The 11,074-nt window shown below is 26.5% G+C and overlaps 1 protein-coding gene across 1 annotated transcript; it reads right to left on the minus strand.

Moving 5' to 3' along the window:
* Positions 1-6,347: 6,347 nt before the first annotated feature.
* LOC103871088 (inactive GDSL esterase/lipase-like protein 25) lies at positions 6,348-11,074 on the minus strand. The gene is made up of 5 exons (XM_009149311.3): positions 10,453-11,074; positions 8,027-8,142; positions 7,322-7,522; positions 6,989-7,241; positions 6,348-6,903 (listed from the first exon to the last, which is right to left on the minus strand). The coding sequence occupies exons 1-5, from the start codon at positions 10,688-10,690 to the stop codon at positions 6,527-6,529; spliced, it is 1,185 nt and encodes a 394-aa protein (XP_009147559.1). The 5' UTR covers positions 10,691-11,074; the 3' UTR covers positions 6,348-6,526.

Here is an 11,074-nt window from a genome sequence, read left to right on the forward strand (position 1 = left end):
AAACGGAGTAAATGGAGTAAATTGTTGCATGAACCGCCAAACGGAGTAAATGGAGTCAATTGTTGCATGAACCGCCAAACGTTTGAGGGTGATAAGCGAGACAGGAACTTTGATAGAGAGCCAAGCTATAAGAGCTGTCGACCAAGTATGAAAGGAGTGACGGTGGCACCCCGCACCCGAGCCTGTGGAAAACCAGAGACCAAATTTGTTCATTCCAAGGACAGGAGGAAGAGATGATCTGTCTTTGTCATAGGAATAGCTGAGGCTACAGGAGGTTGAAATATCCAGACCCCAAGAGGCTAGCCTAACTTGGGTTGGAAGCTATTTGATGCGCAACCCACATAGTGAAAGCATCTAATAAATGAAATTATCTACAAATAACTAGATGTTGTTTTACATTGCTTGTCCACAAGTTCTACGTCCACATTTTTTTTTTAGGAAAAAATTTTCTTAGCTACGTGAAGTTTACACTAATATGGTGAAAACCATCCAATATATGAGAATGTGTCAACAACTACACGAAGTTTATGTTAATACATGTCAATAATAATATGGAGGCAACATCACAATCGAGTTTAATTGATTTTAAGTTAAGTTAAATGGAGTCAATCCGTAATTTACTCAACTTAATAAACATAATGATTTATTAAGTTTAATAAAATTAATTAATTTTATTAATAAACTTAATAATTTAATAAACTTAAACTTAATAAATTTATTAAGTTTATTAATAAATGATTAAGTTTATTAAGCTTGATAAATTTATTAAACTTAATAAATTTATTAAGTTTTTTAAGTAAACTTAATAAATTATTAAGTTTATTAAAAAATCAATTAATTTTATTAAACTTAATAAATCATTAAGTTTATTAAGTTTAATAAATTACGGATTGACTCCATTAACTTAGCTTAAAATCAATTAAACCCGATTGTGATGTTGCATCATATTATTATTTACTTAGTACATGTGACATGTATTAACATAAATTTCGTGTAGTTGTTGACACGTTCTCATATATTGGATGGTTTCCACCATATTAGTGTAAATTTCACGTAGCTAGAAAACTTTTTTCCTTTTTTTTTTACCACAGAATAACCAAACCATATCATAAATGAAATTATCTACAAATTTGTAGTCAATTAATTCCCCGCAATGTAACGTCTTAAGTCTTAACATTTACTAGATTTTGAGCCGCGCTTTCAAAGCGCGGGTTTATTTTTGTTTTTTTTTCAATTGACAAATATTTAGTAAATGTCACATTTTCATATATTTGTGCTTTATTTTATAAAAGACTTAAAATTTTTATCTTTATTTATCGTATTTCATTTTAAATGACTATTTATGTTTAAAAAATTAAACTTTATTTTTTAATGATTTAAGTTGGTATAACTCTCATAAATTAATTTTATTATGTGGTTAATATTTTAATTAAAAAATTATATACTTTTAATAAAGATTTATACTTTTCAATAAAAAAATTCAATTATTTTTATGAATGCTTAAATTATATTAAGAAAAGAAAAAAAAAATAATAATTAAGAATAGTTGAAAAAAAATTATTTGAACTTGGACTCAATGGCCCAAAAGAAAAAAAAAAGTGAGAATTGAATCTGATTTTTTAATAGGTCCAAATGGCCCAAGAGAGATTTGATGTGGGCTGGATCCAAAAATAATGATCCAATATAGATTTGTTATTAATATTACTTAATTGCCCTTAATGAAACATGCAATGTTAGTGAAGGAAACATGCCCCTAAGGTAATTATGACAATAGGATCCTGCTTTAATAGTATAGATTCACTAGATCCATATAGAGAATTCGGCCAAAAAAAACCTCAACTTTACACGAATTGCCAAAACAAACATGAACTTTGGGGCTGGCCAAAAAAACACCAAACTTTCATTGACTTTAGAATTAATTAACAATGTTTTCGCTGACTTGCCAATTTAGCACGCCGTCAATAAATTTAACAGAAATATTTGACGTCGTTTATTGTTGACGTTAAGTAAAACGATGTCGTTTTCAAATGAGATGAAACGACGTCGTTTTACACGATTTGAAATTAAAAATATATAAACCCCTGGATTCGAACCCAGATTGGTTGGTCAAACGGGAAGGTATTTTACCACTGGGCTACTGGCACTTTCAATGTACTTACTAACATGTTTACTTTTATTTGGTACATATTAAATATAAAAAATTCTCTAAAAACTTAATAAGATCTTTAAAATTCCAAAAAATTAAAAAATAAAAAAGATTTTATAAAATTAATTTAGAAATTAAAATTAAAAATAAGATTTTATTTTTCTTTCTAAAAAATTAAAACGAACTTTAAATTCCAAAAAATTGAAAAAATTAAAGAAATTTTTTATAACATAAAATTTGAAATTAAAATTAAAAATAAAATTTTATTTTTCTTTAAAAAAAATAAAAATTTTTTTCCTTTAAAAAAATAAAAAAATCTTCCAAAAATTTCATAAAATTAATTTTGAATTAAAATTAAATATTTGTTTTTCTTTAAAAAAACAAAAAAATTCCAAAATTTTCATTTTTTTAAAAAAAAATCCAAATTTTTAAAAATTATAATAAAATGCAAAAAATTAAAATTAGAATTATCAACTTTTTATGTGTGTATAATTAATTTCAACTTTTAGCAAATGTATTAAAAAATTGAAAATTTTGGAAGATTTTTTATTTTTTTTAAAAAGAAAAAATAAAATTTTATTTTCTATTTTAATTTCAAAATTAATTTTATAAAAAAATTCTTTATTTTTTCAATTTTTTGGAATTTTAAAGATCTTTTTAAGTTTTTAGAAAATTTTGGAAGAGTTTTTATTTTTAAAAAGAAAAATAAAATCTTATTTTTAATTTTAATTTCTAAATTAATTTTATAAAAATCTTCTTTATTTTTTAATTTTTGGAATTTTAAAGATCTTATTAAGTTTTTTGAGAATTTTTTATATTTAATATGTACCAAATAAAAATAAACATGTTAGTAAGTACATTGAAAGTGCCAGTAGCCCAGTGTAAAATACCTTCTCATTTAACCAACTAACCTGGGTTCGAATCCAGGGGTTTACATATTTTTAATTTCAAATCGTGTAAAACGACGTCGTTTCATCTCATTTGAAAACGACGTCGTTTCACTTAACGTCAACAATAAACGACGTCAAATATTTCTGTTAAATTTGTTGACGGCGTGCTAAATTGGCAAGTCAGCGAAAACATTGTTAATTAATTATAAAGTCAATGAAAGTTTGGTGTTTTTTTGGCCAGCCCCAAAGTTCATGTTTGTTTTGGCAATTCGTGTAAAGTTGAGGTTTTTTTTGGCCGAATTCCCGATCCATATATATTCAGGTTGCTATAACGACCTATATCTACTACATGTAGACAACGAATATTTCACCTAACTCTTTAGTTTGTCAACAAAACATAATAATTAAATGTCACAATATATGATGGGAGATTCTAGACTATTAAGAGCATCTTTATTGGTGTCTCTTAAGCTCCTCTCTTAGATGAAAACATATTTAAAAATAAATTAAAAGTAGAAAAAAAATGAAAGAACGTGTCTTATTAAGAACAACTAGGATAAGATCCGCGCCTTGCGAGGATTAAGTTATTATTTTTATTATATTTTGGAGAATGAAACAATAGTTTGGCTTCATTTGGATTACAGGTGTTCAATCCGGATATCGGGTTGGTTTCGGTTCGGTTCGGTTTTTTCGGTATTTGGTTAGTAAAATATAACTACTATTCTAAATCCATATTTACTTTGACTTTACTCTTTCACATACTTTTGAAAGATTTCAACTGGACGACTAAATTGATCAGCCAATCTTGTTGCTTTAAATCATTAGTGTTTATATATATATATTATTTAGTTTGAATATTTATTAAATAAAAATTTATATGCGTTATATTTTATGATCATTTGTAACTTATTATAACAAAAAAATAATCTATTGATCACAAAATTTTCAGAGTGAGAATATTCAAATTTCTAATAATATATAGACGTTTTGAAAAATTCAAATATAACATATAAGAAAAAATATAAATGTTTTTATTATATATTTAATATGATTTTTTAATATCTTTCAATAATATAAAATTAAAAAAAAGAACTAAGATACCAAAATTGTTATCAAATATTTATTATTCATAATAATTAATTTTCATATATACGTTAATCATATTAGGTAATTTCGTAGCTTCTAATTAAGGAAAGTGCAAAAAACAATTTGGTAGATTATTTATCAATTCGATAGTTATTTTAATAAAAAATATAATGTAAGTCAAGATGGACCAACCTATTTTTCTAAGAATAGTATATTTTATATAGTCATTTATTAAATGAGAATTTATAATCATACAGTTCTATGATCATTCATATCATTTTATAACTGAATATTTAAATCATCGATAACAAAATTTTCAATGTGAAATCTTTAATAAGTTTATAATTTATAAATGTTTTTGAAAATTCATTGAAAGTTTTAATATTAAAATATTTATGTAATCTTACGGTATATAGTATAATCTATATATATATATAAATATATATGTTTTACTATTAAATGATATTTTTTACTCATATGGTTTTAAAATAATGTGTATCTTCTTATAATATTAAATAAAAGTTCATATTAATTCAATTTTATGATCATTTGTAACTTATTATGACAAAAAAATAATCTATTGATCACAAAATTTTCAGAGTGGGGATCTTCAAATTTCTAATAATTTATAGACGTTTTGAAAAATTCAAATATAACATATAAGAAAAATTATAAATGTTTTTATTATATATTTAATGTGATTTTTAAATATATTTTAATAATATGAAATTTAAAAAAGAACTAAGCTACAAAAATTGTTATCAAATATTTATTATTCATTATAATTAATTTTCACATATACGTTAATCATATTAGGTAATTTCGTAGCTTTTATTTAAGGAAAGTGCAAAACATTTTTTGGTACGTTATTTATCAATTCGATAGTTAGTTTAATAAAAAGTGTAATATAAGTTAAGATGGACCAACCTATTTTTCTAGGAATAGTATATTTTGTATAGTTATTTATTAAATAAGAATTTATAATCATACGGTTCTATGATCGTTCATATCGTTTTATAACAAAATATTTAAATCATCGATAACAAAATTTTCAATCTGAAATCTTTAATAAGTTTATAGTTTATAAATGTTCTTGAAAATTCATTGAAAGTTTTAATATTAAAATATTTATGTAATCTTATGGTATATAGTGTTTAATATATATATATATATATATATATATATATATATATATATATATATATATTTATTTTATTATTAAATGATATTTTTTATTCATATGGTTTTAAAATCATGTGTATCTTCTTATAATAAAAATGTTAAACCATTGATCATTAATTTTTAACATAATAATTTTAATAGTTTTAGTCATTTATTGTCGTTTTTAAAAATTCAAAATATAACATATACGAAAAAATCTAAATTTTATTTTTATAGCTAATTTGATTGCTTAATTTATTTTAATAATATAAAATTAAACAAAAAATGATGGAAGAGATATACATTGTTATCAAATCTTTATTATTAAACTCATTAATTGTCATATATATATTAGTCATTTATGGTAATTCCGTAGGTTTTATTTAAGGAAAAAAAATATTATATCATATCATTATATCATATAGTTTGACCAACTTATGTATCTAACAACATATAAAAATCGAATGTGGACCTATTTATTTTTTAATTGAATGTAATTGACTACCTAATTGAGTGCCACCTATGCATTGGAGCCTCTTTTAATTAATACAAAATTGAGGGTACATCTTTTCAAATGTTTCTCAATTAATATATAAGGGATAAGAGACGGTTTTTTACTGCCACATGTTTGACATTTATTGGTTTAAAAAATATTATGTTATTTTATTTTAAAGGAGTTCGCGGTGAAGATTGAAGTTTGTGAAAGAGATGGTGATCGAGGAAGGAGTGCTCGAATTGGTACAAGATGTTTGAAGCTCAAAGTCACGATGAAGATGAAGGAGATGTGGTTAAGAGACCCCAATAGGATTGTAGCAATATAGGATAGAAAATTAAAGGTTTCCAATTACGTCAATTAAGTTAAGTTAATTGATATAATATTGGTTAAGAGACCCCAATGGGATTGTACCAATCAACATGCCCTAATGATATACGTCAGTTAACTTGCCTCTCTCGATGGTGTATAATGTTGGATTGAGATTGCAGAGAAACCCACATGATATTCAGATTAATAAGCTAGAGGAAATGAACAAAAACGAAAGTTGAAATTTAGTACTGCTTGAAGATCACACCAAAAAAAATATACTGCTTGAAGAGGAGAACTAGATGGATACAACATGGGTTATCTTGGACCAAAGGCCGAATGTTTTATTACAAAAAAAAAATACCTTAGTTTTCTTGTCTTATTCTTTATTACAGTAACTTCATTAAATATCTTTGCCTTTAATCACATATTAATACAATATTAGATCAGAAATGAGCTAGCTTTATCAACTTGATAAAGCCATTGAGTCTCCATCTCCGATTCCATCTTCTTGATATCGTAAATACTCTCAATCTTGATCTGCCTCGGCCTAGTGGCAGCCATAGCTTCCTGTATATCGGCTAAGATGAATGTACTGTCAAGAGGAAGGAAAAGAAGCTCCCTAAGATTGTTAGGTCCAATCACTACCGGATCTGATCCCCACATCAAATGTCCAGCCTGAAGGTTCCCTTCTTGCGTCAAATGCTTGCCGTCGAAGAAGAGATAATCTTCAGGGTGAGCGCATACATTGTTAGTCGAGCAACTGCTTCCATTGACAGAGCCAGTTCCACAACATGCAGCTATTCCCGTCTCAAATGCTTAATCAAAAATGATAAAATGTCACAACTCTTTTTTTCTGTTAAAGATCAGAATATGGTTTGAATTATGATGGCAATGACTTACTGTAAGTCTTGGACTTGATAACTCTGTTCTGGATGGAGCTGAAGAAGTCGTAAAACGAGTACTGGAAACCACTGAGCTCTCGTGAAAGTTCACCCAAGAGCTGCAACAGCTTCTTGTTATGCAATGCCGCCATTTCTGAAGGCAATCTCACGCATTCCTGAACATTACCGCTTGCTTGTTTCACGGCCGGTAAGCAACCCAATGGTGCTAAGTTCTGTAACGCGAATTTTCTACCTCCAGACCCGTAAATCACCTAAAAAGTCGGTACATGATTGAAAAAACCGAAAAAAATTAATTAAAGATTTGTTGCTTCTTGATTCTTTTTTTTTTAACCTTTAGTTCTGCTTCTATTGAAGTAATGACGCGATCCACAAAAGCTTCTTTCTGATCAGCTGAGGGATTCGGATTGTTCTTGGCATAGTTCAAGTAATCATTAGAGCCGATGTAGAACAAATAGATAGCTTCAGAACGTGCTTGAATTGTCCATTTGTTCTTGTTTTCAGAGAACTTCATCACTTGTTGTGACAGAGTCAACTGTACAAACAAAAAAAAGCAAAAAATCATATAAAGATCTATTTAACCTAAACTCTTTCACGTGTTGACCTAATTTCTACCATACTTATATATACATCTCTTTCTATTAGAGCTCACATTAATTCACTCTCTACACTTCATCACAAGTATCAGATTGTTCCAACTGCAATATATAACTGCAATAGAGATTTTTAAAAATCAATTCCAAATTTGGCTACAAACTTGATTTCAATGTAAGAACAAGAATTTGAATTTTTTTTTTCCGGTGGAAGTTCCTGGCTTTCAAGCCCATAATCTCTTCCAGAACTAGAGTCAACTTTTAAAATTCTAATTTCAAAAATAAACTTCTCTACCAAAAAGTATTCGGACTTTAACACAAGCAAAAGAACAAAAACTAAGAGTCAGCTTTAGAAATTCCGACTTTATAAATAACCTTTCGTATTATTAGAGGTTTGAAACAAGAACACAATTTGACGTTAAAGATCATAAGGGAAAAAAGCTGACCGTCTCCGGAGGGGAGCCGAGAACGGTGGCATCCGCGATGGCAAAGTTAGCTCCGTGAGAGAAATCCGACGTGCTGCGAAGAACCGGAGGGATTTGAGGAATATTCATGAAACCAGCTGCACAAAACATATGACAAATATCAGATTATATCCCAAACGAGTATAAACTTTAATAGTCACTAGCCTTTGACCCGCCCGACCGGGCGGGTATTTATTTTATGTTTTTTATTTTTTAAAAATATATTAAATGATATATTTGTAATATTTAAATATAAATTTATATGATAAATTAATCTTTACAATTATAATAAAAATTAAAATTAAAATTTTAGTAAAATATTTTGATATAATTTTTAAATTTCTAATTAAAATAATAAAGAGGTGGGTGATAATTTTTCTAATTCCAAAATCTTAGCATCTCTTAAAAAAAGAAAATAAATTTATAATACATAAAATATATAAATATATTTGCAACTATAAATTCTACTGAAATAAATTTGTTAAAGAAAAATAATCTTACGCTGTTGTTGTTTATTTCTAGAGCTTGACCCATGACTGTATAAATATTTGCTTTCACTTTAATTTTTTTCTTTGTACTATTGGTATGATATATATATATATATATATATATATATATATATATATATATTTATATTTGTAAATTAAAATGTATTATATAATTGTTAATATAACATTTTAAAAACATAACAATTTTATTTATTACTTTCAGTAATTATATTTTGTGATTTTAATCGTCTATTATATCACAGTGTAACATATAAACAAATCCAATATTTATAACAATTGGACTTATATTATGAAAGCATTATACTAATAATATATATGAATAAATTATTTTTATTTTATTTATATGTTATATAAATTGATTATGATGTGTGATTTTTTATTTTATTATTTATTACTAATAAATATTTAATATATTAATGCAAAATCTATCAAGAATCTATATCCGTTAAGATTTGAATAAGAAAATATATTATTTAAATTAGGAAAAGACATTAAATGTTTAAATCTATTATTTAAATTAAAAAAAGGCAAGCATATTTCAATATAAGTTCAATAAATATTTTAATTGCATTTTAATGTAAATAAATGGTAAAACTAAGAGGTATTTTTTATTTTGTAATTCAATTTTAATAAGACACTTTTAATAATATAGATATTACACAAAATAGTTAACAGATGGTTAGTTGCTTCTTATAGTGTTAAACAAAACAATTAATATATATGAGACATGAAGTAGTTTAACGTGATTCAGTTTCTTCTGCAAATATGCATTCAAGAGATTCTCCTCCATAACTCATGGTTTGTTCTATCAAAAAACACTTTTGTTGGTCGCCTTCTAGTTTTTTTTTTTTTTCTTCTTCTCTGTGACTATTAGATGGAGATAGATACTATATATATAGACGTGATCAACAGAATATAAAAATAATAAATAGTTAAATATGGTGCTTGATTGTAGGGTTGTTATTGATGGGAATAATTCTTTTTGATAGAACAAATTGATTTCACTAAGGCAGGTTAGTTAGGATTGAATCATGCCTAATATATACGCAAATTATGATGTTGACTTCGCTTAGAATATTCCGATTGTAAAATTTTAAAATTGACTGGACTATCTCCAAAATCTTCCTAATAAGAACATTTAAATACAAGTGAATCACGCCGGATATCTTTAGCAAAACGTGAAAAATAAGTTTAAAATTTTATATCCATATTTTATGTTGTTGTCATAGTGAGTGCATATTGTGGAACATTTTTTCACAATTTGCTAAAAAAAAATTACAAACACAATATGTTAAATATACGACCACTAAGTGTTTCGTGTATATTTTTTGTTTGGTAACAAAAAAGAAAAGAAAAAGAAAAAAGCATTAGTTATGTGCATCATACTGATGACACTAAAATTTGATACTAATAGCGATTTTATAATGAATTTCTAAAACGTATTGTATAAAGTATATGATTTTTGATGTAATTTTAATGAAGTCCTAAATAGTTCATAATGTGGTTACTATATTATGTAAAAAACCATGTATCCAGTGTATATGGGGGAGATGGTTATGAACGATATGGTGGATATATATATATATATATATATGTATACTTCATTTAGCTATAATGATGACATTAAAAATTGTACGTTATTATACGATGGAGCAGAATATGGAAAATATTAAACAGAAATTAATTGTAGGTTCCAATCGGTTGATATCTTAAAAGGAAAAATAGATAATTATGTTAAATCAATATTTATTAATTCAGTGGTATTATGCTGTAATTATTTAGAAAAAATCAGGGTCAAATCTTATTTGTACTCCAGTTTTAATAGATTAGATATTATATTCACTAACATGTTTTTATATTCATATTTCAGAAATGGAATTAAAAATATATAATAAATACCTAGATAGTCGGGAATGATAAGACCATCGGACCATCGTCCCGTAGCCTCTCCTAGAGTGTTTCCATACGGAGGAAAGCTAGCGTCGACACGATTCGAAGAGATAATCTGTTTATTGCCGGTGTCGTAAAGACCATCGCCGAAGACGAAGAGCGTCTGTGCTAAGGAAACGGTGGGGAAGTGAAGAAGAAGAAATGAGAAGAAGGAGAGAGAGAAGAGGTGAGATTTGGGATTCGCCATTGAGAGAAACCAAACCGACGTCTTGTTGTTTGGTCTGAGTTTTCTATCGACGGTGCTTATTAGTTAGTTAAAGACTTAAAGTTGTGGTGCCACGTGACCAACGATTGCATTTGTTTAAAACAAAAAAGTTACGGTGAAGACTTTTTTCTCGGTTAGTTTTTTTTTTTTTTTTTTTTTGACAACAAGCCAACGGCTAATATATTACTCAAACCACACTGGACTAGAACAACCAATGTAATAAAGCTCTCTATAAAAAGATTTCGTAATCTTAGCTAAAGAATCCGTAATTTCATTATGTGCCCTTGGGATATGAGATATTTCGAATTCTGAAAAACATATTTGTAGCTCCATATTTGAGTCAATTCAGAATTTATATGTATAAAA

The sequence above is a fragment of the Brassica rapa genome, chromosome A06, assembly GCF_000309985.2.
Source record: "Brassica rapa cultivar Chiifu-401-42 chromosome A06, CAAS_Brap_v3.01, whole genome shotgun sequence".
NCBI classification, from domain to species: domain Eukaryota; kingdom Viridiplantae; phylum Streptophyta; class Magnoliopsida; order Brassicales; family Brassicaceae; genus Brassica; species Brassica rapa.

What these genes read in the sequence shown, in the direction of transcription:
- LOC103871088 (XM_009149311.3), bottom strand. Translation starts at nt 10,690, where the DNA reads ATGGCGAATCCCAAATCTCACCTCTTCTCTCTCTCCTTCTTCTCATTT. An exon ending in TCGGCTCCCCTCCGGAGACG is followed by an intron (nt 7,523 to 8,026) that starts GTCAGCTTTTTT and finishes TTGTTTGTACAG; the next exon opens with TTGACTCTGTCACAACAAGT. An exon ending in TATCAAGTCCAAGACTTACA is followed by an intron (nt 6,904 to 6,988) that starts GTAAGTCATTGC and finishes TTTTTGATTAAG; the next exon opens with CATTTGAGACGGGAATAGCT.